The sequence below is a fragment of the Mus caroli genome, unplaced genomic scaffold, assembly GCF_978045245.1.
Source record: "Mus caroli unplaced genomic scaffold, Mus_caroli_1 scaffold_4, whole genome shotgun sequence".
Lineage (NCBI taxonomy): Eukaryota > Metazoa > Chordata > Mammalia > Rodentia > Muridae > Mus > Mus caroli.
Window position 1 is genome coordinate 35229533 of NW_028227259.1, and position 17448 is coordinate 35246980.

General features: G+C 44.1%; 1 protein-coding gene across 1 annotated transcript in view; it reads right to left on the reverse strand.

Annotated features, from left to right (window-relative positions):
* The window catches only part of LOC110293852 (phosphatidylserine decarboxylase proenzyme, mitochondrial), a 46070-nt gene that overhangs the window by 24217 nt on the left and 4405 nt on the right, over positions 1-17448 (reverse strand). The window contains exons 2-3 of the mRNA XM_021161698.3: positions 10855-10925; positions 350-525 (exon numbers count right to left, since the gene is read on the reverse strand). Of these exons, the coding sequence (XP_021017357.2) occupies positions 350-525; positions 10855-10925 (247 nt within the window). The remainder of the gene's footprint in view (positions 1-349; positions 526-10854; positions 10926-17448) is intronic.

Consider the following 17448-nt stretch of genomic DNA (forward strand, 5'->3'; position numbering starts at 1 on the left):
GCTAATAAAACAATTTGATTATAACAGTCTGGTTCCTGGTGAGAAAGAATTCTTATTACAAAAACCAACATGTCACCTGTCTTAGTCCCAGAACAATAGCCAAGATGGCTGCTGACAATACGAGTGCAAGCAATGATTCCAACAGCAAGCACTTTCTGCTCACAGTGCAGGGGAGACCAGGGCCAGGTCTTTGAATAGAAGACAAGCTTTATAGCATATCAAAGGTGTGATTCCTACAGCCATCCAAAATCCACCAGATACACGAGACCCAAGAAAGCAAATGTGATTTGTTCAAACAATCGCATTTAGAAAGTCACAGCTGTTTGAGATGAGAAGACATCAGTCCTACCTCCCAGTGACTAGCAAGTTTGGGCGGGATCTCCAAGCCCAGCTTCTCAAGCTTCCGTTCCCTGTACTTCTCATACTGCCGGTACCCAGCATACCCTCCACCTGTTGCCAACAGGATGGGCACAGGGCGCAGGAGGAACAAGGATCGGACAGGAGCAGTATGGAAATTTCTGACACCTGTAACAGGGAAAAGAAAACAAGGAGATTCTAAGCATGGGAGACAGAAGTAAAAATGAGTCATGCAATCCCAGTACCACAAGAGAGCCCGAAAGACAACCTTAGTGAAGGTGACTGGACTGGAGAGGAAGACTGAGGAACAGCTCCTAAGACCCTTCTTCAAGTCACGTCACTCAGTAGAGGACAGGCATCTTGGCTATGGAACCAGTCATGGACTGAAAACAAAAACTCTGAACTACACTGGGCTTCATTATATAGGCCTATGATCCCAGCTACTGCTGAGGCCAGCCTGGGTGACTCAGGGAGACACAATCTCAAAATAACAAATCAAAACTGGCCTACTGAACTAGCTCGGTAATGGAGACTCACCCAGGATATGTAAGCCCTTTGATCCATCGCTGGCACCAAATAAATAAATAAATAAATAAATAAATAAATAAATAAATAAATAAAGGATGGTCGGTTGTGGTAGCTCCCACCTTTAATCTCAGTACCTGGGAGGCAGAGGCAGGTAGATCTCTGATTTCAAGGCCAGCCTAACTATATAGAGGTCTACGCCAAGCAGAGATACATAGACCCTGTCTCACAACATCAAAAACAAAAACAAACCAGAATCATAAACAAATGAAGGAGAGAGGGTGAGATAGATAAGAAAATCTCAACGAGGCTTAGAAACTAATCAAGGTGGGCTCAGCTGTCTACCGACATGCTACACACACCAGTTCTCACCCTGGCTCTTCTCTCAGAAGTTACATGAGGTGATTTACAATTCTGGCCTTTACAAGTCACACTAGGCTCTGACATTCTAAAACACACAAGCGTATACACTCCTGATAAGGAGCAACCCCAGCCAGACACAGAGAGACGCATCATGATCTTACTCATAGATGGAATCTAGAAAGGTAGCGGGCTAGAATATCCCAGTGGTAGAGCACGTGCTTAGCATGTAATAAGGGTTGATCTCCAGCACTGCAAAATAACTGTTTTTAAAGGTGGTTAGAGTAAGAGCTGGGACAGGAAAGCCAAGGTCACACGTTGTGAAGGGCCTAAGGTACAATAAAAGGATTATTAACATTATATAGTAATAACTTGCCAAAAGAGAACAGACAATGACTTCACTGTGTATCTCTAGATAAACACGTCAGCACTCCATCCTGTTGGCTGACCTGGTGGTACACTCCTATAACCCCAACACCCAGGAGGGTGGAGGAAGGGGGATAGTGTTCAAGGCCAGCCTGGGCTCAACAGCAAGACTCTATCTCAAATAAAAAAAAACAAACAAAAAAGCAAAACAAAACCACCATGCAATATGCCTTAAATACATACAACTGAAGAAACCAAAGCACATCAAGACCCCTCAGGAGCCGAGTCATGAACAGCAAAGTAGATGGGTGCCATGACGTGATTGGGGGGGCCACAGTGCCTAATTTCAGTGGCTGCTTTTAGTTGTTTTCAGATAGGGTCTCACAGATCCCAGGCCAACCTCAAACTGTGTAACTAAGACTGGCCTGATGCTCCTGCCTCCGGCTTTCAAGGGCTGGGTCTCTGTGTGTTGTCATCACAACCAGCACATTCTTTTGTCACTGTTTATGCCCCTGAGGTACTGGGACTGACCCTAGGGTCTGCCTGGGGTCTTACTCATACTACAGAGCTACAGTCACACCACTGAGGTACATTCACACTCAAACCACTGGCTCTTTTAAAACTGTTATTTATTTAACCTGTGTATGTATGCACAGACATAAATGTGCACACAGGCACCGAGTGGATCCTGAGAACCAAACAAGTTATCAGATAGCTGATAGCAAGAGCCTTTACCCACCAAACCAGCTCACTGACACGCTGGCTCTTTTTTTAAAATAAGCAAATATGGATGTAATAAATCTTGCTCATTGTCTAATCATGCCTAATGATCCTGCCACTTGGCAGGTTATCTGTTGGAGCAGCCTGTCTTGCCTTGGACAGGTAACATTGGGAGTAAGGGTCTCCAAGAGGGAAACATGAGTCACATGCTGCAATAACTTCCATCCTGTAAAGGGTCACAGTCATCTTTTTCTCTGGCAGTCTCCTCAACCATCCACTCAGGAGTGACACTGCCCTTCAATGTGTGTTTCAATAAACAGTCCTGAAAGGCCAAGGTCAGACTCCTGTCTCTGGGTTTCTCTCTCTCTCTCTCTCTCTCTCTCTCTCTCTCTCTCTCTCTCTCTCTCAGTTTAGTCTATGTGTACTGGTGTTCTGCCTGCATGTATGTGTGTGAGTGTATCAGATATTGGAGTTAGAGACAGTTGTGAGCTGATGTGGGCACAGAGAATTGTCCTCCAGGAGAGCAGTTAGTGCTCTTAACCACTGAGCCATCTCTCCAGCCTCTGCTTCCTATCTATTTAAGCTGTCTCAGAAACCTAACAAATACTAACTTAAAAACCAAAAAGACAGAACTCGGGGGCTGGAGAGATGGCTCAGCGGTTAGGAGAACTGACTGTTCTTCCAAAGGTCCTAAGTTCAAATCCCAGCAACCACATGGTGGCTCACAACCATCTATAATGAGATCTGACGCCCTCTTCTGGTGCAGCTGAAGACAGCTACAGTGTACTTAATGATAATAAATAAATCTTTAAAAAAAAAGACAGAACTCTGATCAAGAAAGACTTGTCAGAGTGTGACAGTGCAAGACACTGCATCCATCTTGGATTCTTGCCAAGACCATTTTAGGTTTCACTGCCTTGATAGAGAATCCTATGGAAAATTCCCTGATTCTATTCTAGGAACCTGAGGTCAAGATGCCCCAGCTAACTTTATCTTAGCTTCTGTTAGACAGCCTGCTTGTGCAGGACCCACTCTGGCTAAACACTTATTTTACTTTCTGTTAAACTGTTCCCTTGCCCCAAACCTCCCCCTGCAGCTGCTGCATGAGATAGATACCAGGATGTGAGGGGTTTTGCCTTTAAAACCCCTTACCCTAAACACTTGGGTCCCAAATACCTGAATGTAGTCCCAGACAGCAGGAATAGAGATTTTCAACTGACTATAAACCGTGTCTGTGTGGTGACCCTTGGTGGGCTCCCGTAAGGAGAGCAAGATCTACCTTTCACTTTGCTCTTTCTGAACTGACTAGTGATGACACCCAGTCTGCAGCCAACACCCACAGGCACAGTGCTCAATGTTTCCTGCTACCTTTCTTTGGTTCTGTTTTTAAAGGCAGGGTCTTCTCTTTATGCCAGGCTGGGCTCAAGCTCAAAGCAGTGTTCCTGCTTCAGTCTCCCAAGTGCTGGAGTAGCAACCACCACACTCAGTTTCATCTATAGGTTTTCCTCTTGACTTTTCTTTCTCTTCTTTTTGTAATTATATGAGTGTTTGTGATCGTGTGAGTGCAGGTGACAGCCAAATGCAGAAGACATCTGGTCCCCTGGTGCTGGAGTTACAGGTAGGCTTGATGACCAGGAGTTAAGATTCCTGGGTAGGCAGACAGAGGGGAAGAGGGGGCCATGGCTTGGTAATAAAGGTGGCATCCTTACAGGATGCCTGGCCTCTGACTTGAGACAGCCTTCTCCCCCACTCGCTGACTTGAGACAAAAACCTGGCAGCTTAAAACCAAGGCCTTGTAGGCCTTGCCCCTGTACAACTGGTCCCCTGCTGATGGACTGCTTCAACAAGTTCAAGGTCAGCTCTTGACACAGAACAGTTCTGGGACAACCAACAGCCATCTTTCTTCAAATTGACCAACCTTAAATTAGGGGAGAAAAACTCTTCATTGACTTAAAATAGTTGATCCCTTGAAAAGAGACTAGAGTTTTTGGCTTCCCAAGTTCAATCTCTGCTTTGCAGAGCATTGTTCTCTGTGTCTGCTGCATGTATGCATGCGTCTCACCTCCCCAACCCATAATGAACTCCACTCAACTGCTGGTTCTGACTGCAGAGTTTGAGATTTCTTCAGCCTATCACTTTGGGGGCTCATCCAGGATTTCTTCTGAGGAAGCTGACTCTTCAGAAATCAGGCTAAACCCTGAAAGGATAAGAAGGTGTGTCCACGGGCTGGTGAGATGGCTCAGTGGGTAAGAGCACCCGACTGCTCTCCCGAAGGTCCAGAGTTCAAATCCCAGCAACCACATGGTGGCTCACAACCATCCGTAACGAGATCTGGCGCCCTCTTCTGGAGTGTCTGAAGACAGCTACAGTGTACTTACATATAATAAATAAAAAAAAAAAAAAAAGAAAGTAACAGTTTAAAAAAAAAAAAAAAAGAAGGTGTGTCCACTAAGCAGCTGGCACCTTCCCTGTCCTGGAACAGGACTGGTCATTTTATTTTCTTTCTTACAAGGAAGAGAGTATGAACCCTAGGAAACCAATTAAACTGGTAACTAGAAGTCTGTGAACAGGCTCTAAAACTATACTACTAACTTAGTCTGGCTCCACAGCAGTGGTACCTCGCTCTGATCGCTGCCTCTGGTGCCTGAAGGAAGGATATTTTTAGGGAAATAGTTACTACGTGGAGACTGGCAAATCTTTGGATTTTTCAAAGCATGGAATCTCCTATCTTGTCACCTTTGTCACCTTTGAAACTTAGATAGGCTAACTACTGTTTTAACAAACTGGGTGATATCTAAATTTCTTCTCTCCCTCTCTTTAGGAAAAAAAAAGCTATGAGCGACCTCACAATGATCAGAGCTCCTTTGCTCCCTAACCGTATTCGACAGAATTCCTTCCGTTGCTTTATTTTGCTGAGGACAAGGTACTGCTTCCTCCTACAACCATGCTAACTAACCAAAGTGTCTGTTTAAAGAAAAGGGCAGAAAGGTCCATATTTAATCTGTGAGATGTGTGGATCCCACAGGGTCTTGTGCCTGAAGGGAGAGGGGTTCACCTTATGAGGGAACTGGGCTAATCCTGAATGAAAAACAACCGTGTAGCTTGTCACCGTCTTGGCTGATGGCTTCATTAAGATGGAAGCAATCATGTGGTCAGCAGCCATCACTGCTAATAAAGAAGGTCAATGCCGGGCTGGTGAGATGGCTCAGTGGGTAAGAGCACCCGACTGCTCTTCCAAAGGTCCAGAGTTCAAATCCCAGCAACCACATGGTGGCTAACAACCATCCGTAACGAGATCTGGCGCCCTCTCCTGGAGTGTCTGAAGACAGCTACAGTGTACTTACATATAATAAATAAATAAATCTTTAAAAAAAAAAAAAAAAAAAAAAGGAAGGTCAATGCCATATGACTTCACTGCCATCTTGGTTAATGTAACCACATGGCATAAACCAAACATGGCAGTATCCATAAAGTTTCCTGTTCCTACTGTACCCTCTGGTTATCACTCTATCTGTTTCTCTGTTCTCTCTCTCTGTCTCTCTCTATATATACATTTTTTTTTTGTTGTACAGGGATTTAAGCCCAATTTACATATGATGAATTACAAGAAGTGCCCTCCTAATTTAGTGGTGGGTCACAAATTGGGCCCCTAAGACAGTGGCACAGCTGCCAATACCCTACAGTGGCAACCCAAGCTTACCTGGGGTAGATGGTCATGAGGAAACAGAAACCTAACACTAACATTTCTCAGAAACTCAGTGACTTGGGAACTTTGTTCATCAGGTAACTGCAGTTTCTTCATTCCCCCCTAACCAGCCATCCACCTCAGAAGGATATCTTCTACCCATAAACTGGACTGATTACATCAGGAACAGACCCCTTCCTGCTAGGCTCACCTCAGGCAACCTATAAGTCAAGACAAGGAAAAAAAATCTCCCAAGGGGGAGAAACCTTGTGAAGGCTCTAGTTCTCCCAGGGTGAGCTGCAATTCTCCACCCTGCTAAGACAGCTTGGCAGTCTGATCCCCGGTAAACTTTTATTCTATCCGTGGAGTGGTCTTGTTTGGTGGATTTGTTGTGCTTAGTTATATTTATACAGTATTTAAAAAAAAATCATAAGTGTTTATCATGTTTGCTTCCTATTTGGAATAATAATAATAATAATAATAATAATAATAATATTTTTATAGCTCAAAAGAATAAAATGGACACAAGGTCAGGTAGGCCCTAAGACACGACAATTGTTTCAGCTAATACTCCAGATCCACTGGAGTCCTATTTCCCTTCGTAGGAGATAGAGGTTACTTAATCTTACAGCACACACAAAAAATGACCATTATTTAGATCCCAGAAAAGGATATAAAAAACAAAAAGGTCTGTCTCACAGAATGCATGTCATCTTAACCTTGATCTGCCCTACTGACCAGAGTGTGTCTGTAGGGAACTCAGTCTGTCCTGTGGATGGGGTTAGAAGGAAACACATCCGACAAGCACATCTAGGGTACACTTGAACTCCAGGCCGCACACTAGGAACCAGCCACAGCGACCATCCTTGGATTGGCTATGTATGCCCTTTCTGGATGCTGGGCTGACAGACTCAGGGAGGATTGGGTGAACCGTCATCCATTTCTCCCTCCTTACTTTCACTTTAATGATTGGAACAGAATCTTCCAAGATTACTTCCAACTCCCCACCAGCTTGCCTCCTGGATGACTGTAGCAAGTTAAAGTCCCTCGGGTGCTTAGGAGAAGGTTTTCGTCTCTTTCTCAACCAGTGCATGGTCTAAGTACCTTCTATGAAAAATCAGAAGTGGCTCTCCTAGGCAGCTCTGAATTACAATGTCATCCTTCAATTAGAGCTGCTTTGTAAACAAGAGAGATCTCCCCTAAAATTTTCTATTTCTAAATTTTCTCTTCCTTTCAGGATCATCAAGACCTTACTAAATACTGCAGGATAGACCCACAGATGCTAGCTATAGCAGACTTAGATGTGTTCAATCAAGGTTTATTTTACAGTGCTTAATTTCCAATTAGGCTTTACCTAAACACTAAAAACACCTAACTGGTGCAACTGAGCCTCCGGGTACTCAACAACCATATTTGGAGGCATAAACTTAGTGGAATTAGATGTTCCCCCCACCCCCCATCCTTCAAGGTCAACTAAGTCCGAGGGAACTGTGGGGTGTCTCTCAAAATGACCTGTACTATAACTGTGGAAGGTAACTCATTCGCTGTTCAGGAAGGAGTGGACTATAATAAGTGTCCAGTCTACAAAAGAAGGGGAAAAAAAAACCTCCACACTCCCAAATGAAGCAATGGTCAAGCCAGGCCTTTGACTTAGCCTAACAGAGGCACTGACTGTCAAAAAAAAAAAAAAAAAAAAAAAAACAACTAGAGGAGACAGAAGCTCTGCCCAAGACCAAGTTACCCTTGAGAACCGGATCTTCAACCCTGAAAGGAAGAAAGAGAGAAAGAAAGAAAGAGAGAAAGAAAGAAATAAAGAAAGAAAGAAAGAAAGAAAGAGAGAGAAAGAAAAAAGAAGAGAAGAGAAGAGAAGAGAAGAGAAGAGAAGAGAAGAGAAGAGAAGAGAAGAGAAGAGAAGAGAAGAAAATTAATTTTGGCCATCTACATAGTCTTCAACACCCAGCAGGAAAGTATAGCCTGGTGTAAAATGATGGTGTTTCTTTCTCAGTCCTCAGACACTATGCTCAACAATGAGATGCTATTTGGACAGCGATGTCTTACTAGTGATTTGCTTCCTGGTGGCCTTATCTGTTTCTAGAAGGGTCCTTTTTACAGCTGTAATATGATGTCCTGTATCCTAACCAATCATGTTCCCTGTCAGATACCCTGTTGTCAAACTCACAGGTTTGGGAAATTACTCAACATATCAAAATGGGCTGGGTATGGTGGTGTACACCTTTAATGCCAGCACTCAGAATGGAGAGACAGGTGGATCCCTCAGATTTGTGGCCAGCCTGGTCTACATATGGAGCTCCAGGATAGCCAGGGATACACAGAGACTCTGTCTCAAAAAACAATAAACAAAAAAACCCCAAACAAACAAAAGCAAAACAAACCAAAACCAAAAAAAAAAAAAAAAAGTCAAAACAATGTCTCTGGAACATTACTGGAAAACCCTACAAAAAGGTATTTCTCTTTTAAAATGTCAATTAGATGCTAATGTCTGGTTGTGACTTCAACAAATGGAGTCTAGATTTCACTTGTGTTTGGCCCCTATTATCCATCTCCACAGGACATTCTAGCTAGCATATGGCCAGAAGCACTGCTTGCTGGCAATGTGATTCGCTTCCTGCCACAGGCCTTCTGCAGGCTTCTGGAAGCAAGACTCTGATACAAAGTTCTCAGCTACACAGTTATGCCTCACCTTGTTAAACAAACTTAGGTGAATTATGAGGCTGAGGAATTTTCTATTAACCTTGTCTGTTCCCTAAGAGGTTGTAGCAGAAGAAACCCAATGGCTGAAGAAAGGTTCCTTGAGCTCTTAAGCCAAACAAATGGCATCCCCACCAGTGTACATCTTATGGTAGATGATGGTGACAGAAAAATCATCAATGTTGTTGACACTTATGACAAAGACTGCTGAGGAGTCTCTTGATGGCGTTCTTGCCTGCTCTGTTCCTAAGGGCAAAACTGCCCCAGCTATTTTTCTAACTATGCTAGGTAGGAATTATACTTCCAAAGTGTCACTTTTCATGTTACAAATGCTACTTCATTCATACAACAACTCCAAAGATACACGCATCACCAAATGGCTGTCCGGTGCTCTATCTTTGCCACTGCTATTTTACCATGGTCCTCCTTAGATCAATCTTCCCCTGAGGCCCATGACTGCTGCTCCTTCATGATCACTCCTTTGACATTTGAAGCAGCTAAGAGCAGAAAACTCTTCAGAGCCTGAAAAGCCCAGCCCTTGAGTAGAGACTGCTCTACCAAGGTCTTTTCCTCTATAATTTTGCTACACACATGAGCCTGCACACATGTGTCTCCTTATCCTGGGGAATCCCTTCCTTCGACTGTTGATTCTGTCTATGGCGCCTGAGCATTCTCTGCTGCCACCTGTTTTGTTCAAAATTCTTCCTTAATTCTTTAACTGGAAGAGAAAACCAACATCACCAAGACCTGCAGACTGTATCAACTGTAAGCTGCCCAACGGGGGCACTGGGAACAATCCAGGTCCTCTTCAAGACCAGTACATGCTGTTAACCACTGAGGATCTCTTCAATGTCCCTTCTTGTTACCTCCTACCAGCCTAGCAAGGCTGGCTGTGACCATCTGCCGCCCTTGAGCGGAGCCACCTGCTGTACTGCTCTTTTGATGTGCCACTACCTGCCTAAGGCCCAACCTGCCAGAGGCCGAACTGGTTCTCTTCCAAGAATCTTCTGGAGTTAACACAGAACTGTGATCTTCACGAGTTCCCACTAAAAGGCTGACCTATCTACTTCAAAGGAACTTTGCTTGGCCAGGGAGGGCCTCCCCTTTTTCTTTATAAAGCATGCTTGCTGACATTAAAATTGAACCTTGAGCAGAAAGCTTGTTTTGGTTCCTTCCTTATCGTGCGCAGCCCTTTTTCTCTTCCAGGTTTCCAAAATGCCTTTCCAGGCTAGAACCCAGGTCTGTGATCTGCTGGCTGGACACAACACCTTCTAACTTTTCACAGTATGTTGGTAAGCAGAGATGGTCATGTCCCCCATGGATTGTGGCCTTATGAGTATAGAGGCTGTGTCTCTGCAGATCAAAAAAGACTTCAGGTGTACTGCTTGGCTCTCCCTGCGGTTCCAGCACCGAGTACTAATTAAGTAACAGCCACAAGGGTTCCCATTAGTGCCCAGGTTTGTAGTAGGCTTTCTGCTGTTCTCATCAACCAGCTCATTTTATTCTCAGGGATAGGAACGGGCCATTAGAAATAGCGTTCGTTGTGATATACAAATCATATATGTGGGTAATAGATAACGCATTCATCCCAGACCACTGGTTCTCTCTCCACAGTGCTGAGGAGGGAGGGGCTATGGAGTAGCACTTTCTACTCACAGCTCTCAAACTAAATAGTCTCTCTGGAAGAACATTTTGGCCTAAATACTGAAATACATCAACTGTTTATAGAGCCTCACTCTATAGCTCAAGCTGCCTTCAAACCTATTATCTCCCTGTCCCTGGCATACTGAGGGCTGGCATTATAGGCAAGCACCACCAGGCCCAGCTCACACAGGGTTTCTGACCCAGGAATTCTAAATCTACACAGTAGTCCTTGAAATGGCCATGGTACTGCCAAGACTGTCTGTGGCAGAAAGTACTAGAAACAAATACATAGCAGTGGATGACAGTCGCATACAGAGTACTAGGCAGACAATGACATGGCTACCAAAGCTCCAGTAATGGCTACACACCAGGCTACATGACCACACACATGTGCTCCAACAGGTTTTAATTCTAACAATGTTATGTTTTTCCAACCTCCGGTTGGGGGAACCAACGGAGAGCCAGCAAGACCTTCGATTGCTCCTTACCTGCCTGAAGAGGCAATTTCTGTAAGGTCCCCAGAAAATGGCGTGTGGCAGTAGATTCATAGTGACAGGGGCTACAACCAAGAAAAATGGATCATTAGAATTTCAAACTTTGAAGCCGGGCGTGGTGGCACACGCCTTTAATCCCAGCACTCGGGAGGCAGAGGCAGGCGGATTTCTGAGTTCGAGGCCAGCCTGGGCTACAGAGTGAGTTCCAGGACAGCCAGGGCTATACAGAGAAACCCTGTCTCGAAAAAAAGCCAAAAAAAAAAAAAAAAAAAAAGAATTTCAAACTTTGATTCTATTCAGAAACAGAACTGGCCTATTTAACCTACTTATTTTCCCTTGAAGAGAATGTTGACTATTCTGACATTTAATCCTTAGCGTGACTGTGAGAAAGGCATACTGTCCATCTGCTGTAGAAATGCACTGGGGCTGATCCAATAAAATGTATGTACTTGCCGGGTGGTGGTGGCGCACGCCTTTAATCCCAGCACTTGGGAGGCAGAGGCAGACAGATTTCTGAGTTCAAGGCCAGCCTGGTCTACAGCGTGAGTTCCAGGACAGCCAAGGCTATACAGAGAAACCCTGGCTCGGAAAAAAAAAAAAAAAAAAGTATGTACTTCCTGGTAAAAGCTCACAAATTAAAAGCCTCTAAGACATTATAAAAATAAACTAGTTTAAATTGCATTAGATGGCAACTTAAAAAAATGTTTTTATAAAGACGCTCTTCTCCGTTGATGGTTTGGTGTGGGGTGGGGAGGGTTTCAGTGTTAAGGGGACTGGCCACTAGGAATCTGACCATGCTCCACTGAGTATATGGGCAACACAAACTCGTCTTGGTGGGTTTTTTTTTGGGGGGGTGGGGAGCATGGAGGGGGCTCGGAGGGCACCCAGGAGGAATGGGAAACAAGTATGATCAGGATGCATTGTATGATATTCCCGAAACAATCAAAAGTATTATGTTGGAAAGTATTTTTAAATTAGTTTTTAACTCTGTGTACCTGTCTCTGTGCGGGTATGTGCGTGCAGCGGTCAGGGGGAGCTGTCGAATCTCTTGGAGCTGTAGTTACAGATGGCTGTCAGTGGCCCAAACAAGGGCAGGTGCTGGGAACTGAACTTGGGTCATCTCCAAGAACAGCAAGTATATACTCTTAACTATTGAGCCTTCTCTCCAGCCCTACTGACAACTCATCCTGCAGCCAGTACTATATAACTCAGGCTAATCTTAAATTCTTTGTCCTGTCTCCATTTCCTGAGTGTGGTGATCACAAGGGTGGCTCACCAAGCCCAGCTTGGCAACATTAAAACAGTTTGGAGATCCTACAGTATTGTTATCAATGTGAGCTAAACAGCTGTAACCACTGCACCACAGATAATGAAAGGAACATCCTCACAAGAGAATGTCAAAGAGTTAACATCATAAAGTCTTCCGGGATCCACCCTGCAGACACAGGGCTCTACACAGAAAAAGAGAACACGGACATGGAGTTTGCAGAATCTCAGTAAGGGTATCTGGAATTTTCTAGTTCTGGTTTTCTCTAAGTATCCCTCCCTGGCTGTCCTTGAACTCAGAGATCTACCTGGCTTTTCCTTTCTGAGAGCTGGCATTAAAGGTGTCATCTCCCAGCCTCATTACTTCTTAGTAACTTTTCTAAGTTAGAAACATTACACAATAACATTTTTTTCACCATGAATTGAGATTATAATAATCAGGGAGACAAAGTCCGCAAGCCTAGCATTTCTGCACCATGAAGGAAGAGCTACACAGAGATCTGTGTGCACTGAGCCCTGCTCCATGAACCTTCTGACCCACTGGGTACTGAAAATTCAGTGCTTTAAATATTCACTCTGTGGATGGCTCTTCCAGCTTACAATGGTTTCTTTCTCTCTCTCTCCCTCACTCCGTCTCTGCCCCCCACCTCATCCCCACCCCTATGTAGTTCAGGCTGACCTTGACTGTTCCTTCTTTCTGCCTCAGAGGAATATTTATGCACTACCATGGAGGCTCTGGCATACAGTTTTCAACTGTCTTTGTAGCTACTTTGCCCCACAAGCTGCAGCGAAACAGATATAAAGAAACATTTACCAACTCTGAGTGCAGCATCCTGGTGGAAATCAATAGATCCCAATGGTAAGAACTGCGACACTGTAATTTCTACTTGGCAACTGGATTTCCCATCATCAAAAATCAAACTTTCAATTCTCTGGATTTCGATTTAGATAATACCCTAGTTTCTGACACACACACACACCCGTTTGTGTGTGTGTGTTTTCTGGGTTCCTTATATGATGCACATGCATACATGCAAGCACTCTTTTTTTGGAGGCACGGAGGGTCTCAGTATATAGCTCTGGTTGGCCTATTACTCACTATTTACGTTAAACTAATCTTGAACTTTCAGAGGTCTTCTGGCCTCTGCTTCCTGGGCCATGGGGCTAAAGGCATGCACTATCATATCCAGCTTCAGTTTCCAAAATATTGATCGGAAATCTAGATAAAGAAACTACATCCTCCTCACCCCACCCCACCCCACCCCCAGCCTCACTCGCTCCAGTCTATTATATATAAGTACACTGTAGACACCCCAGAAGAGTGCATCAGATCTCATTACAGATGGTTGTGAGCCACCACGTGGTTGCTGGGATTTGAACTCAGGACCTCTAAAAGAGCAGTCAGTGCTTTTAACCACTGAGCCATCTCTCCAGCCCCAAGAAACTACAGCCTTATCAGTAAATGTTTTTCTTCCTTGGAGCACTTTAGGATATAAAAATATAACTTTCATTATTATAAACATCTAAATTGATTTAAAAAAACAAATGCATTTATGACTTTTGAATGTAGTATTTAACTTATGGGTATTTAGTCGTTAAGTCCTACAAACATTATCAGATTTCAGTGCTTTGAATTTTTTCCTCATGAAACTTAAAAACAGCCTCACCACATGGTACTGATGGGCTAATGTGGTAGGCCTAGTTCCTCCTGTAAGTGAGAAGCAGGGCATCTCAGCCTATGGGGAATCTTTAACAAACTCAACACTGGCTCCTTAGAACTGCTGCTCTCACTATAAAACAGTAAGCCTAAAACCCTGTTCTTCAAGTGGAATCAGAACAATGACTGTTAAAACTGACCAAAGGACAAAGTATGTTGAGAAACTGATACCAGGCTACATAGCAAGAGGCTCTCAAAACACAAAAACACAATACAGAGGGTCCTACACATTCCTCTACTGTGTTTCTTCTAACTTAGTGCTTTGGGGCGGGCATGGATGACACAACTCACCATTTCTGGACACGCAGCATTGAGGTGGTCTGTTTGTATACCCACTATTCCCTTCAGACTGCCCCATTATTACCAGCTTCTCTCATGACATAAATCCTGTAACTCCTGCAGTTTATACAGATGCAATGCACCACGCCTCTCACCCACTGACCCACAGCTCCCACCCACCTTTCCTCGCTCTCATCACAGCTTTTAAAGGGCTGCCTCCACTGTCAATCATATCCTCATGGTTTGTTCCAATCACATCACCTCCAGTCAAAGTTGCCAACACCCTCTATGTTCCACAAGTCACTGTGTACACCCCAGGTTTCTTTCTTGGCTTGGCAGCCACAAAAAAATGTTGACCCTCATCTCCCTGAATCTCACTCCTGACTTCTACCCACTCTCTCCCTCCAACTGCTCCCTTCAAACATTAACAAACTACCTAGTGTTCAACTAGTCCTCCAGAGAGGTTCAGGTCTCCATTTTCAACCAGCTTCCCACTACCCTACTCTCATAAAGCTGAATTTGTCCTTTTGTGTGGGGGGGAAGGGGGGGCAGGGGTCAAGACAGGATCTCTGTGTAGCCCTGGCTGTCCTAGAACTCACTTTGTAGACCAGCTGGCCTCAGAAATCTATCTGCCTCTGCCTCCCAAGCGCTGGGATTAAAGGTGTGTGCACCTACCCCTACCTCTCAAGTAACTTAAACTATTACCACACAAAATGCTCCTGAGTTTACCATGAAGGAAACGGTTCTCTCCTTCACCTAAGGTATATAAACCCAACCCCACTCTGGGGGGGGGGGTGTCACATGTTGGTGCCCTGCTCTGTCACACTGCCTTGTTCCTCAGAGATAGGGTCGCTTCCTGAACCTGACATTAGGCTGGCAGCCAATAAGCCGCAGCAATCCTGTCTCTGCTCTCCCCTCTGCACTGGGGTTTTAGGCTTGGGCACAGCCATGTGTGAGTTTTTGAGTGTTAGGAATCTAAACCTAGATCCTTGTGCTTGAGCAATGTGGTGGTTTGAGTGAGAATGGCCCCACTGGCTTATATATTTGCAGGCTTAGTGAACTGTTTAGAAAGATCAGGTGTGTACTTGCTGAAGAACGTGTCACTGGGGATGGCCGGTGACTGCTCCAGTGTCCCTCTCCACCTGCTGCCCGTGGGTTAGTATGTAAAGCTCTGGGTTATGCCAAGCCTGTCTGCTTCATGCCATAATAAGTAACTCTGAAACTGGAAGCACACCCCCCAGGTAACCGATTCCTTTTGTAAGACGTGCATTCCTCAGCGTTTCTTTGCAGCAATACAACAGTGACTAAGACAAGCAGTAAACTCTTGTCTTACAGAACCATCACCTCACCACCAGGATCTCTAATGTAGCCCTGGCTATCCTGAAAACCCACTCTGTAGACCAGGCTGGCCTCAAACTCAGTGATCCACCTGCCTCTGCCTCCCAAGTGCTGTTATTGAAGGTGTGTGCCACCTTCTCTTTACTTTTAAGATTTATTTTTGTTTTATGTGTGGATGTTCTGACTGCATGTTGGTCTGTGCCTGGTATGCTCAGAGTCAATAGAGCATTGGATCTCCTGGAACTAATTATAGATGGTTTTCAGGTGTCATGTGGGTGCTAGGAATTGACCCTGGGTCCTCTGCAAGAGCAGCCACTGCTCTTCACTGTCTAGATATCTGTAGTACCTAGGGCATTTTCTTAGTCAGTGACTGATGTGAGAGGGACCCGTCCATTATGGGTAGGGCCACCCCTGGGCTGGTGGTCCTAGGTTCTTTAAGAAAGCAGGTCAAGCCGGGCGTGGTGGCGCACGCCTTTAATCCTAGCACTTGGGAGGCAGAGGCAGGTGGATTTCTGAGTTTGAGGCCAGCCTGCTCTACAAAGTGAGTGCTACTGCCAGGGCTACACAGAAAAACCCTTTCTCGAAAAACCAAAAAAAAAAAAAAAAAAAAAGAAAAAGAAAAAGAAAAAAAAGAAAGAAAGCAGGTCAAGCTAGCCAGTAAGCAGCATCCTCTGTGACTTCTGCAAGACAGTTCCTGTCCTGTGTGAGTTCCTGCCCTCACTGCTTCTGATGAACTGTTATATAGAAGCATAAGTGGAATAAATTCTTTCCACTACACGTTTCAGTATAGCAATAGAATCCTAAGACAAATCATAGAATTACGTAGGAATATCTCTTCTATCCTTGAAAGACTTGTAACAAATTGTTATAATTTCTTTATAATTTCTTCATCACATATTTGGTAGCAATTCTCGTAAGAATGATGCTGTTAATAATTGATTCAATATATTTAATATATAGTAGACCTATTATAGTTCTGTACATCTTGTGTGAATTATGACAGACTGTATCTTCTAAGGAATTTCATCTATCAAACTCAAATCTATGGAGCAGATAATTATATTCTTCATTATCTTTTCAATGTCCATAGAATCTACAATTATATCCCGTGTTCTCTTTCTGATATTTGTATTTGAATTTATTATATTGTCAATAATTTTCTGTATACAAGACTTATTACTGTTTGAAAGATAGGAATTGAAATCTTTTGTATAGTAAATACATTTGTTACAATGAAAAAAAAAAAAGACTCCTAAGACAAGTTGGTATCAGCATAGTGGGGTATTGCTATCACAACAGGACCATGTTTTTAGGAGGACTGTGGGAGAACTTTGGGAACTTTGGGCTTAAAAAAGAAAAAAGCCACTGAGTAAGTGTTGAGAGCTCATGGGCTGCTTTGTTTGGAGCGTGGAAGAGTGTTGAGAGCAATGTAGACGGAGGTCTGGCTTGTGAAGTTTCAAAGGGAAATCTGAAGCCTCTATCAGGGCTGTTTACTGTTTTGAAGACTCTGTCATTCTGCTGTTGCTTCTGTCTTGCTCTTGCTCTTCCCTTCTTGCTCCTTTCCCCTTCACCCCTTCCCCATTCCCTTCCCCCACCTCCACATGCTCATGGTCATCGCTATCTCTATACTCTTCTCCCTCCCCCCCCTTTCTCTACCTCTACTACCCTCTTAATTCCCCTCCCCATGCCCTGAATAAACTCTGTTCTATACAAAAAAAAAAAAAAAAGAATCTTTGATTCTGGTTAGCTGGGGATGAAGATTCAGCCATGATTAACAAGAGACTGGCACCAGTGAAGCGAAACCACTACATTACTGGAACAGTAGATGATGGTGAGCTAGAGTAAGAAATCAGTGGTGACTGAGAAGAGACCAACATCAATCACTGAGATTAAATCCTCTGGTGGTGTTTCCTCAGAGTGAGGTAGCACACAGAAGCAGCCTGTCCCTCCCGCTGGCAGCTGAACTTGGTAGTGTAGCAGTCACCCAG